Source organism: Ambystoma mexicanum, chromosome 1p, assembly GCF_040938575.1.
Source record: "Ambystoma mexicanum isolate Mex_15411 chromosome 1p, UKY_AmexF1_1, whole genome shotgun sequence".
Classification (NCBI taxonomy): Eukaryota; Metazoa; Chordata; class Amphibia; order Caudata; family Ambystomatidae; genus Ambystoma; species Ambystoma mexicanum.
In genome coordinates, this window is record NC_090921.1 from 511433939 (window position 1) to 511457222 (window position 23284).

Genomic DNA, 23284 nt, shown 5'->3' on the forward strand with positions numbered 1-23284 from the left:
TAACACCTGGGCCCTTTGCACTATTCCCGCTGACAGTGAGCGTGAGCTCACGTGCACCAGTCTCCCGCGTGTTGCAGTGTGGGGATTGGCAGCCGCTCTCTGGGCCCGCACCTCTTCTCCGAGCAGGAATGCCGAGCCTTTCACTCAAGCAGAAACTGTGACTAATTCAACTCTTCCTAAACCAAGAGTGTGAAAGTGATTGTCTCTAATAAAAGGGACAATTCGAAGAGGTGGGGGAGGGGAGGCGGAAGAAAAGGGGATGGCGATCGAGCAAGAAAAAGGGAGGGGAAGGGGACTGGGGACAGGAAAAGATGGGAACCATGGGTGGCGATTATTTATTTATTTTATTTATTTGAACATTTATATAGCGCGCATAACCCGGAGGTATCTAGGTGCTTTGATTATCAGTATGGGGGCAAGATCTTTTTTTAACTTTGCACTTACCGAACCCTGAACCCGAATGCTGCAAAGGTTAGCACGATTTGCACCAGTAAGTACTAAACACCTTAACATTGTTGGTTAGAACATGGGATTCTGTTGTAAGGTGCCTAAAGGAGCACAGCATAGCACTTTGCGTGTCTTTCAGGAGACGAGTACAAACAAAGCATTCCGAAGGTAAAACACAGCTTATTGAAATGACCACGATTGCAGCCAATGTTTCTATGCAAATATGTTTTCATGTCCAGGTGGCGTCTGATAAATTCATCCATAATGTTGTCCATGCACACACACGCAGAACACCGCTGGATTTCTTGTATGCGGACTGCATTTATACTTATGATTCTATGAGGCTAAAGATTGATTACTAATAATAACGAACAATATCTGATCGGCGCTAACAATTAAGGAATGTCTGACACAATCATTTGTGAATAGAAAGAGCGACACCATTGATTTAACTCGGTGTAATGAAGTCAGTATTTAAGGCAGGGTGCTTATAAGGAAATACATTGGTTTGAGAGGGAACCGCCTGTAAATTATGTAATAGGGTTTTGCCAAAATCTTGCCTTGATAAGGACTTAGGTCGAAACACATGTTGGCATTTTCTTTATTTGGTTTTGTTTAATGTATGAAATTATCATACTTCTTCTTATCCTGTGTATTATCGAGAAGGACCATTTGTTAGGTTGTAAATAAGAGAACATTTTGAGTAATGTTTATATTACCATAATTAGAAAAAGGCACACATTTAAGCTTTGAATGGGCGCAATTACTTGGATTAACGTGTATTTGTGAATGTGTATGTTATAAACTTCAGGCAAGGCCTTTGTTAATCCTGATTGCAGCTATTTTCCCAATTTAGCTGAATTGACATGGGCCCAAGCGCACGAATATCTGGATTTGGCCTCATTTTGGGTATCCATGTCCAAAAGGTACTGTATATCAGAATGACAATTTCAAATCAACAAATGCTAAGGACCCAACATTTGCCCTTAAGAAGGCATGGAGGTAGCATGCCTATTCAAGTCACATCCGAGACTGCAATCAAGGAGGTTCTGTACTATACCAATGTTCTGCAATTTTATATAAAGCACAGGACCCCCTGCTCAGAATGGTAACTTGTGTCACACATGGAACCGTCATGAGTTTTACCTACATAAAACCAGCAACTACATGTATTTGAGATTAATATATTAGCCTGCTCTCATGGAATACCAGGGGCTTTAAACATCTAATCGATAGTAGTAATCACAATCTTTTAAAGTATGACATAATAGTCTTGCAGGTAACCTGGTTAAGTCACATTCCAACTTGGGACCTGTATGAAGTATATCTTGTACCTGCAATCATCACACTTGTTGGTAGACCTATGGTGGGCCTTGTAACTGCTTTTCGAAAAGATCGAGACTTTACAATCATTTCGCAGCAGTCTCCGTCTCCTTGCTTTCAAATTATTGAATTTAAACGGAATGCAATTACTTGTGTAATCCTGAATATCTACTGGGGAAAAAAACACCTAACCTCAGATGAATTCTTCAATAATCTTAATAAAATATTGGACCAGTTTTCACAAGATACATCCATCCTGGAAATCTTTATAATGGGTGACTTAAACTTACATTTATTACCTGGCTCAACATATGTATCTACTCAAACTGTTGATGAACGGCATTGGTTAATGCTAATGCAAAACAGGAACTTCTCAATGCTAAATGGCACCGTTCCAGGAGATGTTCCTCATCGAGCCACCTGACATAACGAGGGTAGTCACTCCACCTTGGATTATATATATGTTAATGATCAGCTTCTCTCTAACATTATTTCCTTAGAAATCAAACAGACGAAAATGAGTGATCATAGTCAATTAGTGGTTACTTGCAGATGGCCGACTTTGATTCCTAGAAATTATAATTTAAACCTAACGAATCTTTATGTTAATTCTGCGGGAAATCGGATGAAATGGTCCAAAAATAAGTTATTTTGTCTAAAAAGAAAGCTGTACGATGCATATAATCATCCGACCGGGGAGGTCTACCCTTGGTATACAGACACAATGCTGTTGCTTTCATCGGGTCCCTCACAAGGCCAGGGTCACCGTGTAAAGCACCTCCATGCTTTTGACGGTGATGTAAGAGATAAGAAGCGTGAATTGAGAAGGCAAGTGAAAATTTTGCTAAAAGGTCCGACAGAACTTCTTGCTATTAACCACGAACAAATTAAACGATTAAAAGTTTGTTATAAAAGATGGTTACTCAATCGTCGTACGCTTCAATATCAGCGTGACGGCGAAGCAATGCTAAGGCAAATTCTCTTGAAATCTTCAGGAGGCATATGGGCTCTCCTGAATTCTGCATGTCATCATCAGCAAATCACACTTCAAAGTAATTCTATTTCTGAAAGTGACTGGGAAGTGTATTTCTCTAGTATCTACAAATTCCCCCTGCCTGACATTGGTCTGGAGTGGAATAAAATCGATTGCAATCATGAATTGCAATTTAATCAAGAAGATGTGTTGCATTGTATAGCCAAGTTGAGTACGTCTAGAGCAGCAGGGCCGGATGGCCTACACAATGCACAAATCAAACAAGACAAAGAAATATGGTCTGAAATATTACATCTCATATTTAAAGAGATCATGAGATCTGGTAAATTGCCTCCATCGGGGCAAACATCAGTGATCATTCCTATATTTAAAAAAGGAGATCGAACAAACCCTACATCTTACAGACCTATTACTTTATTAGATTGTCCAGGAAAAATCTTTGCTCGTCTTGTTCTGAATGAATTTAATAAATGGCTTGACAATCTGAATCATCATGACCCATATCAAACTGGCTTAGTTCCTGGCCTAGGTACTGTCATTAACTTAACGGTTCTACATGCCATTATATTAAACGGTAAAGAGATGAAAAAACCAACCTATGCCACTTTTGTTGACTTTAGATCTGCATTCGATCTTGTCCCAAGAGAATTGCTTTTTAAGAAACTATTAGATCTAAAATGCCCTTGGAACATATTAAAATGGATTGTTGAGTTTCACTCTAAAACATCCATTCATATTAGGCTAAACAATCTTGGTTTATTGTCTGCTCCAATGAGAACGGCTCGTGGCTTGAAGCAGGGGTGCCTTCTGGCATCTGCCTTATTTAACTTTTTCATCTGGGATATTGGAACTGGCTTTACTAATGTTATTACTGATCCAGTGAAACTTCAAGGCTCAAAAATTAAATTACCTTCTCTATGCGGATGACATGGTCCTCATTTCTCAAACACCAATTGGCTTGCGTAACATGTTAAACATACTAGATATTTACGCGAGCAAGAATTCTATTACCATCAATTTGACGAAGACTCAAGTCATCCAATTTGGAGAAAAAAAAAGAGCCAAAAAGATAAACAATGGTATCTGCAGAAAGTCCTGTTGAAGGTTGTACACTCTTACATATACCTGGGTATTTGCGTCAATGATGACAACTCAGACAAACCATATGAGGAACAACTACAGATAAAACAAAAAACAGCTCTGTCTCAGATGTCCTTGATTCGCGAAAAATATTGTACATTTTCAATCAATCCTTTAATGGTTTATTATAAACAAAAGTATATACCCACTATATTGTATGGATCGGAGACTAAGAAATGCCAGTCCTATTCCTATTGGTTAAAATTTGAAAGCACCTATTGGAAAAAAGGCTTGATGTTGCCTATGTCTGAATCCATGTGTATTATTAGGCATGAGCTGGGTTTGCTCTCAATGTATGCCATATATAAGTGGAAAATGTGTCAGCTACTCAGAAAATGTATAATGAAAGAGAACAGGAACGGTCTACTTTTTAGGCTGTCTAATTACTTGTCATACTCAAATGACAAATTTCCAAGGAGCTGGCGTAAGTTTGCTTATAAAATTATTAATGCTGCAAACATTACTAACGAACTCCTAATTGAGAACCCTGACAAAGCAAAAACTAAACTTTGGAACAATGATTGGATTAAAACAAGAATGGCTTGCTTGATACTGCAAAAATTTACAAAAGAACCATATAATTATAAATGTTGTGGACAAATTGAAAAATATCTGATTCAATCTCCGAGTCCGTATCAGCGCTTGGATTTCTTGAGATTTAGGCTAAATATTTGGCCAACAAAAGAAATTATGGCAAAATGGGGTAAAACCGCAAAAGAAAGCATTCAAAGACGTTTCTGCATGACCTGTAATGAGACTTTGAAACATCTAATAGTGGAATGTGGAGCCTTATTGTCTGTACGAATATTGTACTTCAAACATTTATTTGACAGTAATTATGTATTAGATATGGAAGAGCTATGGATGAGACTATTTGTGGGAGGTTCTAAAACTATAAGATATGCAACTATAAAATATCTTAATCATGTGATGCCGAAGCCAACTAGTAAACTCGGGATAGATGAAAATCTTTATATTCCATCAAAAATGAATTAGCACTTTTTTCATTTAAATACAATGACTATGTATATTATGATATGCTCACTACGCCTCAAATGTGAAATAAGAAAGAATCTAAATGTGAATAATCTAAATGATGTGATTGAGAAAATACTTGATTTTTTCTTTTTAAACTAAGTTATTTATTTTACCCATTTTGTATGTACTTGTTGAAAGGTCAGAGTAATCTCTGAACCAAAACAACATTAAATAAAAATAAAAAAAATAAAAAAAAATGAAATTGAGCAGATTTGGTGAAATTGCATCCTTGTGTCTCTTTTATATGGAATGATCATTTTTATGTTCCTGTTTTTTTCTTTTTTGATACTTATGTATTGTTAGATCTGTGTTTAAGATTCCTTGTAAACCATGGCATATTAAAAATAAAACAATGAAAAAATAAATAAACTACAGATTAAATGACACACAGATCGATTACTCAAGCATGGCGGCTAACCAACAGGAGTGCTGCACTTCCACTTTGACCTCCCCCACAAGGTGACCAACTCCTAAGAAGTTGATGCAAGGAGATGTGTAGGACCATACAGAACGCTGAAATACAAAACACACAAACACATTTACGGAGAGCAGGTCAAAATAATTCCATGCCAGTTGTCAAATGATGATTTCCAAGATAACATAATGGAAGTGAAGTCATATGTTGGCTGAGGTTCCTTACAGATGCCTTCTGCTTTCATTTTTTCAAGACGGAACAGCCAGGCCTATTTCTAAGATTCCCAATCTGGGTACAGCAAGTTTAAGAATACTTCTCAGTGTCCACAACTAAGTCAAACTTAACATAACGCTGCCTATGCAACTCTTTCACATTCTCAAACCTATTTTTAGTTTTGGCTATTAGTTGACGCTACAGTGCCACCTAGAAGCCAAAAATATTGCATTGAAGTAATGGCATAGGAGGAGGGACACATAGCTTGTAGGTGCTGTTTGGTTATTTAACCAGATATTGACTGCCCATGGCCATACTAGTGCCTATGGTAAATTTCACCCATTTCCTTCCTCCCCGCCCAAAAGCACATCCTCCGGGGATCTCTTTGAGCTCGCATTATCAAGCCTTACCATCAAACTTTGTTCTGGAAGTGCCTCACTGTATTTTTCAAAGTAGTCTTCGTAGAGTTGTAACTGGAGCTGTAAAGACGCTACTGGTGTAGTAAAAAATGTCTTAACCAGGTTTGCCTTCAGCCACTCAATTTGTAATCACTATGCATGTTCTTCACTAAAGCTCTGGTAAAACAAGCATTGGCAAAGCCAACAATTTTGGCTTGTATATAAGTTTTAGGCATTTGCCAGACACTGCTATTGGGTACCAAGGTTCTCACACCATTTTACAGCTACTCCCATCGATGGCCAATTAATACCACTACGGAAGTGCCTGGCAAATGCCTTTCCCATTCCTACACAAAACTGTTGGCATTGCCCTTGCTTGTTTGATTTGTGGTGGTTTTCCTATCCTTGAAATATCCATCAAGGGGATGGACTGAAACATTGGCACATGGCTGTCGATATGCCCATGGCAGAAAACTCAATTAAGCTCCGAAGAGTTCAGAGGTCATTTCATGGAGCAGCAAAAATTCTAGCTCATTGCTGGACTGTAAGCATTGTCAAATGTACCTTTCATAAGCAAACGCAGGAACCGGCCTACGGGAGCACAGGTGAGTCAATACAGAGGGAGGAAATAGCCAGGAATAAAACCCATTGGGCTGTCCAAGTTCAGTTGTGCATTACATTTTTACAGTGATTAGTTGCTACCACTTGTTTGGGTGATAACGGTATTATCACCAGCTTTATCTCAACAATGAGTTCTGACTTTGGAGGTGAAGTGTGGAATTTACCTCCAGAATATTGCTGGCGTTAACACTTCCACTTTAACGACAGATATTGGAAAATGTACCTTAGTGGAATTATCAGTAAATCCTCCAACATCACAGGGACTCCACAAATGTGGACTCACACCTCCATTACCATACACGTAATTTAGAATCAATTCCACCGGACCGAGTGGCAGTAATGATAAATGATATCGGATATATGTATGTGTGTAATGATACCCGTTACCTCCAGTGCGTCACTACCGTTGCCACTACAGAGCGAAGATGCTTTCAAGTAGCTCAATTGCCACTGTGGATCCGGAAGACATGGGTTCTAATCCTAGCTTCCCACTTGACAAAGTTAGATGCGCTGCTTCCCAGAAATTCCAACCTTTCAAATACCTTAAAAACCAGTGAGCATCACAACTATGTGCTATTAAAAAAATGAGACATCTACAAAACATTTCATTTAATGCAAGTGAAGATTAGAGACAACAGCGCAGGGCAATATCAGCATCACAGTGTGTACTGGGCCAGGCACAGTTCCCGGATCCTAGAGGGGACTAAAAACAAAACTTAGCTGTGAGCTTGTTGGGGCACAATTATGAATTTCAGATAAATAATGTTGAATAAGTGGTTGGCCCCCGTTTGAGTAAACAGGATGAAACCACAAAGGTGTGGGTGCCCAGATGTGGACTTGGCTATCAAGAGATTTTAGGACATACTGGTGTCTTTCAAAAATGGTATGTCTCTGTCGATTCAGTCAGACGAGGCAAAGAGCCGAGAACATGACAGGCTTTGTCCCAGGTCACTGATCTTTAACCCTTCAGATGGCATTTACCTGCAATCGGGACACTGCTGCAGGAGCAAGGTAGGTGGTTTCTGTATTCGCCGCAAAATACAAATGATCCTCTATTACTAAAAACATATTCACGTGTTGAAATCCCGCTTTTCCAAGCCCAATACAAAACACCTCTAATGTGTTTCACTGCGCAGTTGGGAAAAGCCCCTCCCCTCAGCCACAATACATCACTCTGAACAAATGCTCATCATTTTGCAATCCAGGGATTAACCAGATGGAGCAGCAGAGAGCTGTGCACTGAAGCGGTGGGCAAGGATGCTGGGGTGTTCTTATTGCTTAGAGGCAGGAATGCAATTTCATGGAACAATGGGGAGGAAAAGTCTTTATCTTTGGTTCACATCCTTCTGAACTCATGAACCCAAAGGGGGCTCAAAATTCTGATATGTCCCAACGTTCCTACATAGCTTTTTCCTTCTGTTGACCCATCTCTGGCATAAGTGGCCTCTTTTCATGCCAATGTCCTATTGTCTCCAGCTGGCAAGGTGGCTACTTTCTTTACTAGGGGTCCACATGTTACTTTTCTGGTTGTGGCAGGACCATTCCTTACAGGTGTTCTCCTCCTCTCCCTCTGCTAGAGCTGGCCCCAGTACTTGTAATGATATCCTATACCCATCACCATTTATGGAGGGGAACCTTCCTCCAGTTCAGCTTTCTCTTTCCCTACTTATGTCTCAGGTGGGATATTTCTTTACTGGCCTTCCTCTTTTTAAGATGCCCCCATTCCTTACTGGTATTCTCCCATTCCCCCTCTGGTGGGGCTGGTACTCAACAATTCTTATATTCTCCTGTGTGTTCACTTTGGTTGAAATGGTCAATTACCTCATTTTAGATCTTCTGTCAACTCTTCAGATGAGGTGTCCCTTTTCCCCAATTATCGACTTTCTGCTCTCTGTCTCTAATTATTGATCTTCTGTCCATTCTCCCATTGTGGGTGGCCTTTTTCCTAATTATTGATTTTCTGTGCTTTCTGTAGTTGAGGAGGCCCTTTTCCTAACTATTGATCTTCTGTCCTTTCTCCCATTGAGGTGGCCCTTTTCCTAATTATTGATCTTCTATGCTTTCTATGGCTGAGGTGGCCCTTTTCCTAATTATTGATCTTCTGTGCTTTCTGTGGTTGAGGTGGACTTTTTCCTAATTATTGATGTGCTGTCCTTTCTCCCGTTGAAGCAACCCTTTTCCTAATTATTGATCTTCTGTGCTTTCTATATATGAGGTGGCCCTTTTCCCAAATTATTGATCTTCTGTCCTCTTCTGTTGAGGTGGCCCTTTTCCTAATTATTGATCTTCTGTCCTCTCTTCTGTTGAGGTAGCCCTTTTACTAGTTATTGATCTTCTGTGCTTTCTATAGTTGAGGTGGCCTTTTTCCTAATTATTGATCTTCTGTCCTTTCTCCCGTTGAAGCAACCCTTTTCCTAACTATTGATCTTCTGTCCTCTCTTCAGTTGAAGTGGCCCGTTTCCTAATTATTGATCTTCTGTCCTTTCTCCCGTTGAGGCGGCCCTTTTCCTAATTATTGATCTTCTGTGCTTTATATATATGAGGGGGCCCTTTTCCCAAATTATTGATCTTCTGTCCTCTTCTGTTGAGGTGGCCCTTTTTCTAATTATTGATCTTCTATTCCTTCTATATTTGAGGTAGCCCTTTTCCCTATTATTGATGTTCTCTCCTCTCTTCTGTTGAGGTGGCCCTTTTCCCTATTATTGATCTTCTGTCCTCCTTCTGTTGAGGTGGACCCAATCCTAATTATTGGTCTTCTATGCTTTCTATAGTTGAAGTGGCCCTCTCCCCTTCTCTTGTTGAAGTTGCCCTTTTCCTAATTATTGATGTTTGCGTTTCCTTTCTGGTTTAATCTCCCCCCCTCCCCAAGTGTTGACCTTCTGTCCGCCCTCTAGTTGCAGTGGTCTTTTTCATAATCATTGATTTTCTGTTCCCTCTCTGCTTGAGGTTGCCCTTTTCTCACTGAGGTTTTACTAGACGTCTCAGCCTTGCACCATACAGTTGCCAAGGCTCCTTTGGAGCAGGACATTCGGAAAAGAAACCTTCAACTTCTGTGAGCCGCTCTGTCGAGTTCCCCGTAATAGCTGATGGAACCCTTTTGCTCTGGTTCTGTATAACTTTTGTGTCCTTTCAACACTGCGTTGTCTGCTCCAGCCCAAGGCCTGAGGCACCTCGGTCTCAGGGAGGGTTTGGGAATAGAGCAAGTCTACCCAGTGCCGCCTCGTGCACAGATGTGCATCGTTATACACTCTCCTGCCTTTTTGGAGTTAGATGGGATGAGTTCTTTGTGCGGGAGGGCTTGTCTCAGCCAGAAGAGGAAAACGCTGCCTCCCAAAGCAAGACCTGTGTGAACTCTCTTTCTCAACCCCTACTGTTGTTACTAAACGAAGGCCAGGAAAAAGACAAGACCTGCGGTACTCAGAACAAGAACTAAGGGGGGTGTATTTCCTTGCCCTGGCAAGGCCCCACCGGCCAGCTGACACAAGGTATGCATGGCAGCATTTGGGAAAGCTTTGTCTGGTTAAGCCTAGCTGCTACAAGGTGGCATTTGGAAAACCTCATTTGACAAAGAGAAATGCTTGCTTAACATTATACAAACACTTTTCAAGAATCTGAAATGTCTAAATAATAGCTCCCACGCATTTATAAGAATTTATCGTCTACAAGCAGTGAATCTACTCTCTAAGCATTGTGTAAACTGCTTAGAAAATGTTCCCTGAATGTTTCATTTGCATTGTCCATGGCCTATGCATGCCTGGGTGAGCTTAGTGAACGCTTGAAGAATGCCTTTATTTTCGGAAGCTGTTTTGCTTGCCTAGTCAATGCCTTTCATTTTGACTAAGATTATTAGTTTCAGCTTCGCACCTAAAAGGCAACCAACAAGATCAGTCTTGCTCCTTTCTCATTGAGGTCACCTTGCCTGCGCCGACAGCGGAGGGTCTCTGCTCAGCTGGCAGTCTCCCCTGCTGGCCTAATCCCAAAGATCATCACCCCCTGCGCTGAATGGTGAGGCGCAGTAGCAGGGTGCCCCCCTTTTAAAGGCGTCCATGTTGGGTTCATTTCTATTTACAGACACTAAAGGGTACAAGAGGAAACGTCTTCTTGGCTTCCCAGCTCTATCTTCCGAGCAGCATGTTTTGTTGTTTAAAAAGAAGATTGATAAGATGACTACTTTATTGAGTGTGCATTTCTTCGGTGGTGTGTTGCGCTGTAATACCAGTCTATAACATTATTAGGAGGCTAGTCTGACTGTTGGGCTCTGCTAATCGTCAGTGCAGTGCCCGTTGAGGCCTTGATAGACTTTAGATTAAAGACAGGGTTGGGCTAAGTTGTCAGGGGAAACGGCTTCACTCCAGATCTGAAGTCTACTGATCGCCCACTGAGCTGTTTTAGTGTTGCATTATCCAGGATTTTATCGGACATCCCCTGTTATAATTAAGATGGTTCTCCAACAGATGCTGTGGTCACCTCTCTCCCATACGCCCTTCTGTGCTCCACCTCTGCATAGAGTGATGGTCCCTCGGGTTATAAGGCCATGAGGGATGCAGCTCTCACAGACCCTCTCACCTGGGTCTTGCTCCACACGCTTGAGGAGGTTCTCATTTACTGTTTGCTTGGCTTTGCTCGGGGCCCTTCTCCCCCCCTTAGTCGTCTTCTACTCTTGATTTTACTATGACATGTCAAGCGCCTTCCATTTATCCCACTTACCCCCTTCTGGCCTGGATTCAAGCAAGGTCATCCTTTCTCTTACTATTGCCCCCCAGTGGCCATGCTAGGTGTGGCTCCCACTGATGTCCCTGTGCATTAAGTTCTGGTAGTTCCCCTCTCACTTATGTTCTGCTGGTCACTTTAATATACCCCCTTGAGGTCACTGTAGTTGCCCATCATGTTTGCCTGTCTTTGACTGAGGCCATCCGCTACCTCACTCATGTGTTTCTGCTGTCCCACGTTGAGGTACTTCTCGCGATTCCTCATGTCCTCCTCTTCCTCTGGCAGATCTGGCCCTCACTACTCATCTCCTGTTTCCCTTGCTTTGCCTTATTAAGGCCACTATTATTGTCACTCCGTTCCTGTTTGATTGTCTCTGGTTGAGGAGGTTCTCCTCCTCGCTCATGTTCCCTTGCTACCTTTCTTTGTCCTGTGAAGGTTATTCTCTTCGTCCCCTTACATCCTCCTGATGACTGAGCTTTGGTTGAGGCAGTTATCCCTTCATGCATCTACTTCTTTTCTGCCTGATTTTTCTTGTCAAGGTCATTTGATCAATTTCCTTTGTCCTTCACCACAAATGAGAAGCCGCTGCTCAGCTTGATATGATTTGGTGAGGTCATTTCCTTTGTCCTCCTTCGTGTATGGCTTTGGTTCCGCCAGTTAGTTTTGTGCTGGTTGGCCGAGTTGATTTCCTTCATACTTTTTGCGCTCCTGATGGCCTCGGTTTGGTTGGGGGATTTCTCTCCACAAGGCTTGCTCCTCTTTTGGCCTTGTTGCCCATGGGTGTTGGAGTTATCCCTCTCAGTGACTGTCTCTTGTTGGCCTTTCAATGTCTGGCCTAAGTGGTTCTCCACTAGCGACATCTCCCTACTGGTGTAGCTTCCACACAGCCTTCCCACCAGTCCTTTGAACACGCTAGTGTTTCTCCAGGTCCGAACAGTGCCACTTTGCATGTATTAACTGTCAGAAGCTCAGACTGTCCTTTGGGCTACCACAGCCTCTTCTGATGCTTTCTGTGGGCACGATGGCAAGAACAAGGCATGTCTATCGACTCTTCAGATTGCCACTCAGAGCGTCTGACCCGTGACCGGGTAGAGCAGAGAGAGGTGCTCCGCCCCCTTGATGGGGAGCTTGCGAGTCGTGTAGTAGTGGATTACCTCTGGGATGCTGCTGAAGGCGGCGCTATTCTGACCCACTATGTACTTGCTTTCCTTCGTCTGAGTCAGTTTCATATGCATGAAACCCTGGCAGCACCTGTGGGCATAAGAGAAACATTATTAGTCATTGTAATCAGTGGCATTTCGTAAAAAGAAGGAATGAGGCCGTACAGTGTGGCACATGCAGTGAATGAGACATCACGTGATGGGGCAGGCATAGTCTGAGGATTGAGACACAAAGTATTCTTACGCACAGGAAATAACCAATGAAACAGGAAAATTAAGTGCACATGGGAAAATCAGGATTAAACCTACAAGGATTGAGAGCAGATTTGTGCCACGCGGTACTATGTGTTACATCGACCCCGTGTATGTATGTAGAGCATACAACCAACCAGTGGCGTGTCCAGACTCTTGACTGGGGTGGTCCAAGTGGGGCACCGACTAATTTAGGGGTGGCATAAAGTACGAGCGCACACAAACACGCATAATTTAGGATAATGGGGTGGCACCTGGGGTGGCTAATCAGAATCCAGGGTTAGCACGTGCCACCACAGGCCACTCCCTGGATACGCCCCTGCAACCAACAAGAGTCGACCAAACCGTGGTCCAAGCAAACATAGTCCACTAAACCACTATATATGGTGACAGACAAGGTAAATGACGCGTCATACACGAGGTAAGAGAAACGAGAACTGCGTGGCGCTGCCAAGAAGAGGCGCTTAGGGCCCCCATAGGTTTTTGATGGCAGCAGGAAAAGCAAGTGTCTTTTTAAATAATGGCTGTATTTATCACACATCCTCGTTATGAGTTGGTATTGTGGGTTGTAGGTCAAAGGATCAAATCAAAAGGATCGAAATACAATAGGGTCAAATCAAAAGGATCGAAAACAAAAAGGGTCGTTTTTTTTTTTTTAAAAATTTGGGGGGCTGGGGGGGTCCCAGCCCTCAACCTCTGTTTTTGTGGTAAAAAACACTTGTTTTACCTATGCAGAAACCCAAAAAAAAGATAATAAAAAAAATAAATTCGACCCTTTTGTTTTCGGTCTTATTGACTCGACCCTATTGCATTCGATTCTTTTGTATTCGAACCTTTGACAGGACACCGGTATTTTATGCAGTGGTTACCCCATGAAGTAATATGGAAATACTGCATGGGGGGTACAAACTCGACGATTCCGAGTGGAAATCTGTCTGAAAATCGATAGCATTAGCTCTTAATTTCAGTACGACGTTCACAGTCATTTTGTGATTATTTTTACCAAACATTTTTTTTAAAATTGATCAAAAAACAGAGGGCTTGGTGGAGGGTGCGGGGTAGGGAATAGTAATTTCATCCGATTGACCTCAACCTCTACGGATTTTGCCAAAAACATTTTACCCCAAAAAAGGTATTGCTTCCTGTGTCATCAAAAATGAGCGAGTAGCACACACTCTGATGCTCCTCTTCCACCCCTGTGTCCAGTGCCACAAAATCCAAGAGCGGGTGGGGTTTCTCCCCGCCCCCCCCAAGAACTGTAATATACACCCCTTTCCACAAACTGGATGCTCTTTATGATGCCTGGAAAAACAAAGCATTGCCCCCCGAGCTTGCTTGCAAAAGGCGCAATGTTAAAAAGAGCCTGTTCTGTACATTTCAGATGGGGACATTTAAACACTGCATGCAAGTCATACGTTTAATTCATGCTTTTAATTCAATTATATTGCATTGCCTGGCTTGCTTTACTGCCATGTGAGAGATAAACCTATATGGGTTATGGACCCTAGAACTACCACATCCAGTAGTGCCGTTACCACATGTGGTATTTCTAAACGTACTGTGAATCTGCCGAGGCCTTAGTCACGTATGAACGACTGCACATTTTTGAGAAGGTGTTTGGCATTTTTTTTGCCTTGTTCTTTGTTGCACTGGATGGTCAGACTTCGCAAAACCGGATGCCAGTTGGAGGCCTCCTAAGAGAAGAACACTGATCCAAGGTTTACCTTAATTCGGCCTTGCATTTCTTTATCCACTGTGCATTTCATTGCTTTCCTTTTGGCTGAATTCTTTTTCTGGCCCATTATGCTGGGCCAGGGCTTTGTTTGCTAGGTGGCTCCACAACCTTTGCTTTAAAAAAATGGTATTATTGCTTTCGGAGGATGTTGTATGATTGAGGGGTATTGGGTAATTAACCTGTCAAAACAAAACCATGTAAATAACGGTACAGTCATGAGTCTGTGTGTGATGCTCCTACGTAACACTGTAACGTATTGAATCACCATGTACACAACTGTATTATCTAGTGTCTATCATGATGTACATGCGTGACTAAGGTAACAACTTTATGTCCTCACATGTAAGAAGAGCGCCCAGATGCCCACTGGTTAGCTGCGTTTTACAAATGACAAAATAAATAAATAACCTTACATAAATATTCTGGGGATAGCCAATCAACCACCATTTTCCATTTCTAACATCAGGACGTAAATTACGTGGCCACTTTCCATGGTAAGAGAACAGCCCCAGAAATTAAATAATGGATTCCACTAGCCTGGCACTAGAAACACCACACTTCTGTATCATATAAAAGGCGTGTGTGGAACCCTTTTCCTTTTAGCCCTGGCTGGATGGCGCCCAGCCAGGGCTAATAGGGAAGATAGTCTCCCTTTCAACTCAACTGAAGCTATTCTCAGGGGTTTATGACTCAGTGGCCGTGGATTGTATTTATGGGCATTTCTTTAATGTATTTCATAATACATGATCTCTTCCAAACAGGTTGCCCCATGCTCTTTCAGGACCATCAAGGACAACATCTCCTCCCTCGCCCTTGCTGATCTCTGCAACCACTCCTTTGATACCGGTTCTTTTTCCCCTTCTCCCTCAAGCACTCCCTTGTGCGCCCCATCATTACAATACCATCTGCAGACCCTTCCAGCCCAGCCAACTACCGTCCCATTTCCATCACCCCCTTCCTCGGGAAACTGCTTAAGAAGTTGGCCCTCCCCCAACTTAACTCTCATACTGAACTTGTTGGCGGTCTACACCACCACCAGTCTGGATTCTGAGCATCCAGAGGCTCGGAAACTGCTCTTCTGCACACCCGTGAAGAACTATTTGCATTCCTTGATTCCAACTCCCCTGCTGTCCTCATACTCCTTGATCTCGCTTCTGCATTTGACACAGTGAACAACTCCATCCTCATAATAAAGGCTCTATGATACCCTTGGAATCTCGTAACGGGCACTGGGCTGGCTTACCTCCTTCCTAACTGACCGCTCATCCAAAGTCATTCTGGGCCCTTTCTCCTTCCCTACTTCCTCCTCCACCTGTGGCGTCCCCCAGGGCTCCATTCTTTCACCCTGACTCTTTAACACATACCTTTCCCTGCTGGCACGCCTCTTTTCCTCCTTCTCCCCCAACTTTCAGTTCTACGCTGACGACAACTCTTCTTCAAACTTCCTACTGATGCCATTGTACCTTCCTTCATCCCTTCATCCAGGCCTGGTGCACTGCTAATGACCTCTGCACCAAAGGCAGCAAAACAGAGATTCTCCCTATTGGGTCCCTTAAACCCTACTTCTTCCCTTCACTCTGGCCTTCCTCCATGGGCTCTCCCCATGCTCCTTCCTCTGAAGCCATGAATCTCGGAGTCATCTTTGACTCCTCCCTTTCCTTCATCCCTCATATTCAGGACATTGTCAAGAAGTCTCACTTTCAACTCTTCCTTCTCAAAGGAATTCTACCCTTCCTCACCTTCCCCCAGAGACTCAATGTTATCCGTGCTCTGTTTCTCTCCAGGCTGGACTACTGCAGCAGCCTCCTCCTTAATATTCCTTCGTCCACCCTGCAACCCCTCCAGCTTACCCAAAATAGAGCAGCAAGACATATCCTTACCTCAAGCCCAGGGAATGCATCTCTCCTGCCCTACAAAGCCTTCACTGGCTCCCGGTCTCAGCACGGATTAAATTCAAATCCCTCTGTATCATCCCCAAGGTTGTCTGGGGCCGGGGGCCACTCTATCTCCAACACTTCCTGACCAAATACTCCCCTTCTAAACTCCTGCGTTCCTCTGGCACCAACTCCCTGTGTGTGAAGCGGTTTGCTAAACAGAGAGATGGTGGTCGATCACTTTCCTCGGGGGGATCCCTTCTGTGGAATAGCCTCCCTCTCCGTCTTGAGCAGGACCTCCTTAAGTTCTGAAAAAGACTCAAGACCTTTCTCTTTACCTCTTCCTTCTCCTCCGGTCTTCCCTGCTAATCATACAATAGGGTGACTGATGTGCAGGGCCCTTATGTATCCTCTGGGCCTTGACCCCCACATCTGTCATCCCAGCCGCTGTCTATATACTGCACTTGCTTAGGCTCACCCTCCCCACGGGAGGTTGCACACACGTTTTTCTTTTTCTTTCTGAGCACTTCACCCCTAGCACTTCTCCATGAGCACCACAACACCTTTCCGTTATCCCCTCCCCTCTGCACTTGCACATTCTGAACACTCACAAGGCATAGTAGGTTTATCTCCCCTCCCTGTTATTCTCATGATTTGTTGGTACTATTAATTCAATTATTTATCTCTGTTGTAATTCATTGTCTATCTTCCCCTGTCCCCACTCTGATGCCCTGTGGGCGCTTTGAAACAGTTTTGCTAATTGTATAAGCGCCAAACAAGGGACCAATAAATAAATAAATAAATAAAAAGGCCTTAGTTAATACAATTATCACTGATACGTGTTAATGGTTTACAGTCTTTGGGCCTCATTATGAGTAAATCTGCTGATTTGCCAGTACAATCATTTGATGTTACCGCCCCTCAGTCGCATGGCACCCCCACGAGATTGTGAGTGGTTGTATGAGGGTGTAAATCCCCATTTTTGGAGTCCATAGTACGCATGGGGTATTTTCTGCCGAGATACTGCAAGCAGTAATTCCGCATTGTAATTCTGCACATTTATGCCCTTAAAATTGAAGAATTACCTCCAGCATCGGGCTGGAGGTTAACCCTCCACTTCAGATCCAATTCGGAATTTGACGGGGCAGTGAAAGTGGCAGTAACGGAATTAACACCACTTTTTAGCCACCAAACTCGTAATGAGGCCTTGTAGTGCTGCCAACGTTTACATTTACCAAGCGTACTGAGACTTAAGGCACAACCTCTGACCCAGCTTATAGCACTGGATATGTCCTCTTCTGATGTGACGTCATGGACGTGACATCACGGGATACCACATCACAAGAAGTGACATCACATTGGCAAGACCTCATTATTTTTTATTACACTCCATCTTCCACTTCCAGAGTCACATTTCATACGTAGCAACTGACCTATTTTTACCTATAAATAGGTAAAACCACTGATTAGATCATTCAAAAATAATTTGTAAGGTACACTTGTGTATAGGCACGTTGTATATGTCATATCATATCATACCCTGTTTGATAAAATCCTGATAGCAGTGTTAGCACTTGCATGTCAGGGGAGTGATAGGACAGCTAAGGGGGACATGAGACAGCTCAATCTGATTGCAGTTCTAAAGTTTGTGGTTTCAGACTTGAATGAGAGCAATAACTGCTTGTAACATTGAAGCTGCACTAGAATACTGTCATTGGTATGAAATGCCCCCACGCAAGTGCATTTGACCTTACCCCACAGTCTCTGAAGTTAGCCCTTCACCCAACATTTGAAGGGTTACCCCTCTTTCCACCCCCCAACCTGGGACTTTAGCATAGGTGCATACCCTTGCATGCTACACATCACAAAAGCCACATGTAATGAAGTCCGAGAGTGACTGTCAGGTCAACACAGTCTTTTAAATTTGATTATAGGACTTTTTTGACCAATTTATGCACCACTGGATTGCACTGAGAGCTCATCCTAGCTTGATGCTGTGTATCACGCCAGCTCGCAGTCGAAGTATCTAGATACCCTTGAATCTGGGCTGAAATAACTATTCTTATTCTTCACATGGATAGCGACTATGGACTCCTAGCAGGGACGTAATTTAGGGGTCACCAGGGGTCGCAAATGCAACCCCTATGGTCTCCCTTGCTACCCTAAAAAAAAAAAAAAAAAACATTCTTTAAATTGAGGATCCTGGACTGTGGCCAGCCGCATGTGGCTCTTTGTTTCTGGAGTGGCTGGTTTTCTGATAGCTATAGCTGGCAAGATAGATCAGTGGGTGGAGCACTCCCTGCTGCAATGTGCGTGTGATCTGCAGGTTGCAGGTTCGGCTCCCGGCAAGGTCAACTCAGCCTTTCATCCTGCTGAGATTGATAAATGAGTATCAACACAGGTTGGGTGATATTGTATGTATATTTGTTCTATATGAAGCGCTTAAGCGTAAGTGCTATATAATAACCATCATTATCGTTTGGCCTTGGACGTCTGCTTGCATTCACAGTAATTTGGTAAAGGGGCCTATACGCGCTGATGTTAACGATACATATGGTGATCCATTCTTGTATGAAAAGTATATCACTTTACAGTGATATCGTAACCATATTTTTCATAGTGTACTTAGAAACAATGCTATGTGATGCCACTTCCTGTTTTGTCAAGGGTGAAAGGTTGTGCTCCATCGCTTCCTGTGATGTCACTTCAAGGTATAAAATAAGCAGTGTCGCAGAGCAATTTGCTATGCTATTCTATAGGTTTGCTGATTAAATTGGCACTTGTGTAGCAAAGTTAGCTATTTAAGTTACCTTGTTCAATGAAAGCACAACCTTGCCTTCAGAGCTCTCTCCACCCTCTTTTCTCTGTTCACTGCAAGTTCAAAGGGGTCTAATGGAGAGAAAGGCAGCAGTAATCATCCCCTTCACTCATGTGCTAAAAAGGCCTGTGCGGGAGTGCTACACACATTTTATTTTTATTTTTCAAATAATTGCAAACCAGAAATAATCTGGATACTACTGTCATTAAGCTAACTGTATCCTGTCTGCCAAAGACCAGTATGGGTTTTCAATTCGGTTTCTAAAAATGTAATAGGTTACATAATGCATAATTACAGTTTTGTTACTGTAACACTGCATTGTATCCATGCTTTACAGTGAAGTGTATCTAAATCTCAGTGTCAACTACAATTCATTTTGTTGGGGAAGATGCATCATATGACGAGTGAACACCGTGGAAAATGTACATGACCGCGCGGCTAAATGCTTTGATGGCGAACATAGCCCTATGGCCTGCCGGCTACATAAAGCTTGCAACTGGTGCTCAACCCATGAGCTGATCCCATACTCCTTGACATTCTATCTTACCATGTTGGTTTATACTTGCCACCCTGAAAGTGAGATGGCCACAAATTACAATATTCTGCCTAGTTTTCCCAGTTCTCGGCCTACTATGCCATCCACTTTGCTTAGTCTTTTACATAATGAATACACAAAGCCAACTTGATATTTACTTAAAGTAGCAATCAATAGTTTCATACAGTCTGTACATCTACAGACCTACTGCAAAACTGTACACTGTAGTTGGCCTCCAGAGCTCACTTTATCTACGATTAGGATTGTATTATATATTTGCACCTGCAGTAGAGAGAGCTGGCCAAACTGTTTTGAGATCCTTTTTATTATATCTATTTATTTGTGTCAATTCATGCAGCTAACCTTTTTACAGACACTCATCCAGGGCTCGCAAAGTATTTTCACCCACTTACATAGTCAAGTAGATTTTAAGACGGGCCAGTACCATTTGCAGTGGATGTTGGAAACTTTTATTTAAACTTTACTTTGTTTGCAGTAAATGTCAAATAAAAGTTTCACTGTGCATGGCTGGCCTCTGGGTGGCAGCAGTGTGCCAAACTAAAGTGGGTTTGTGGTGACATGCACCATTTTACAGAAAGAATTTGCAAAGCCTGACTTATCTCACTAATGTCTTACATCAGCCGTATACAAAGCTGCTGTATTGTTGCTCCTTTTATATCTTGGGTACAAGTATCTTCTGGTGGCATTAAAAACATTAGTACAAAATTGCTAATCAAATGGGTTTGTTTGCTAATCAAGAAAAAATGTATTAGCAAACTCTGCTAATCAATTTTTGAAAACTAATTTATGCCTTGCACTTAGAGTTGGGTCAAATGACACTTCCTGTGATGTCATCAGATGTCAAGGGTCATGTGATGTCACTATTATTGGGCACACTGCTTCTCCCTAAACCTTCATGAGGCTTACAGACCAGATAACGGCTGAGAAAGAGAGCGAGAGCGCGCGAGACTGCACGTGAGAGAGAACATCAAGACGTGGTGCGTAGCTATAGACTGCACACTCGGAGCGTCCATGAGGAGAGAGATGGTTCCTAGGGAGGTGAGGCCTCTTCTACTGAATAACTGAGCCACATATGAGGTATTTATTCTCGTGGCATATGTAAATTACTCCCTCGTATCCCTCCCCCATCCCTCCTTTCCTTCAGTGTCTACATCTTTGAGCCTCTCATTAGAGGAATCATGCATTCAAGTTTAAGCCATGACTCATGTTAATAGTTAATATCTGAACTCCCCTGAGCCTGCCATTCCCCTACTGGAGATATGACCTGCAGAAGTTTCACCAATGCTGAGCACACAGTAAAAAAGATGTCATTTTAGTTCCAGCTAAAGAACTATAGCTCCCTTGTAGAGCTGTTGCCTCTACCTAAAAAGCTTTCTGCTTAGAAGGGTGTATCTGGCTTTTGATTGGTCTGTGGCTAAGGCTTGCTGATTGGTAGTTACAAAAGCCTATGGAAAACCTGATCCCACCCCAGTCGGTTGAAATGGCCAGGATTTTTTCTGCCTGAATATAATGACGGTATTGCCCTGCTGTGTCGGGGAGGCATTCAGGAAGAGGGACGTTGACAGGCAGATGAATACGTCATTCCTAGTTACTGCCCTTCCCCAAACCAAAATCGCACAGGTAAGAAACTTAACTAATTAAGGTGACCGTACCGCCAATATACCAGATCTCTGCAGCAGGAAATGGACCTAATGTAACTAAGATGGCGAGAATAAGCAAATTTACTGAACTGACACAAATGCATGCAATAGACACGAAGCAAATATGCACTCACCACGAAGAAACACAGACACGGAGTCCAATAAGCATTTATACAAGAAGAATTCTGTTTTTTTAGACAATTGCATTTCATTGGGCCCCAGGTAAACAGACACATGGTTTATTATATTCCTTCATCTTTAATGTTCTCATTCAGTCTCATCTAGATTACTACAGTGCAGTTTACATGGGTATGCCCAGGAAGCTAATGAGCAAATTGTAAATCCTACAAAATGTAGGGGCAAGGATTCTTATGAGGCTGGAAGGTTGAGACCATATACGCTCAGCCCGCAGGACACTGGTGCAGGCCAGCTTAAAACAAGAGCTCTGGTTTGTTCATGGCGCTTTCCATCATAGTGGTCCATCATTTTTTACTGAAAACTCCTACACTAACCCCTTCACAAACATTGCATGTGAACATGTAGAAGCAAATTGTGGTCCAGAAAGTCAAGTAAAAACAGAACAGGAGGTAGCGCTGTATCTATGTAGTTCACTCTATGAAGAAATCTGCCTTTACAAAGTTGGCCACTTATTATGCATAGGCCTGCATGCTCCATCATGTGATCTGTTGGTACCAGTCCCCGCAAACAATGCAACGTATCGAACTTGAAAAGAGGCTTGGTTTCCCATTTACCCCAGAGCCTACACCTACTAACGCTGATATATGCCACCAAGCACCGACAGACCCCGATGAAAACCGTGGATGGGCATCACTGGGATTGCATAAGAAGTGCTCACTTTCCCCACTTATGTACCCACTCACCCCTTAGAGAACTCGGGCTTCCATTATTGCAGACAAGGGCTTTATGCGTAAATTACATAGAGGGGGATATGCCAGGTTTGTGGATCTTTTCAGGAGCGGACAACCCATCATGTTGGAAAAGTTCAGTGAACATAGGTCACTGTCCATGAGCACTGCGATTTTCCCACACGCATCAAAGGAGAACTGAAAGCGAAATACCCGTTTATACCAGAGGAACCCAAAAGTAGCCCTGTTGTAGGCTACTTGAGGGTAACAGATACTACATCTCAAACCATATACTCACTTTATGAGCCGATTCGGTCCAATTTGACGGGTGGAAGCACATTAGCCAAATCACGGTGGTAACTTACGTTGGGTGTGGCAACTGACGAGGGAAAATGGCAAAAGATATGCTGGCAATCGAGGTACATATCTCTCAACTATGAACATCAGGCATTACAATACCGTTTTCTACACCTGCCATAGTACATACACCCCATTGAAGGTTAAGAAGTTTGATCCTACTGCATCTGGGGCTTGTCCTAAGTGTAAACAACTTGAGGCCGATGTTATGTACATCACCTGGCCATGCCCCAGAAGAGTAGTATTATGGCGTCAGGTCTCTGGAACGCTAGCTATTATCACCGCCACAGAGCCTGTAGCATACTCGTTGGTGGGCCCACCTCTCCCGAAGCTACTAGGTAAATGCATAGTGATACCATTACTCCTGGCCCTCAATCAAGTGCATTGCCATAAAATCGATGGATAAAATGCACCTTATATGGTGCTACCTGAGGCGCTACCTGGAGGAAAGGGAATGAAAGGCTGTCGATCCCACACATTAAGTGGTCATATTATAGTTGGGTATCATGGTGGGAAGTATCGAGATGATAGGCCAAGATGTTACTTTTTTTATTCTGATATTGCCGCTGATATTGAATAAAGAAATTAATTTTAAAAAGAAAGTTTATAGAACAGGTATCGGTTATCTAGCTTCACAGTAGCCGGACCAGCCGTTTGGAATTCGCTACCGGCTCACATTAGAAATGAGCAATCACACCATCGCTTTAAGAAAATGATCAAAACCTGG

At 42.8% G+C, this 23284-nt stretch overlaps 1 protein-coding gene across 1 annotated transcript in view; it reads right to left on the reverse strand.

The window, feature by feature from the left end:
• Positions 1 to 7183: 7183 nt before the first annotated feature.
• Positions 7184 to 23284, reverse strand: part of SHD (Src homology 2 domain containing transforming protein D) — a 128273-nt gene continuing 112172 nt past the window's right edge. Inside the window, exon 6 of the mRNA XM_069649383.1 lies at positions 7184 to 12550. Coding sequence (XP_069505484.1) covers positions 12364 to 12550 — 187 coding nt within the window. The 3' untranslated portion in view covers positions 7184 to 12363. The remainder of the gene's footprint in view (positions 12551 to 23284) is intronic.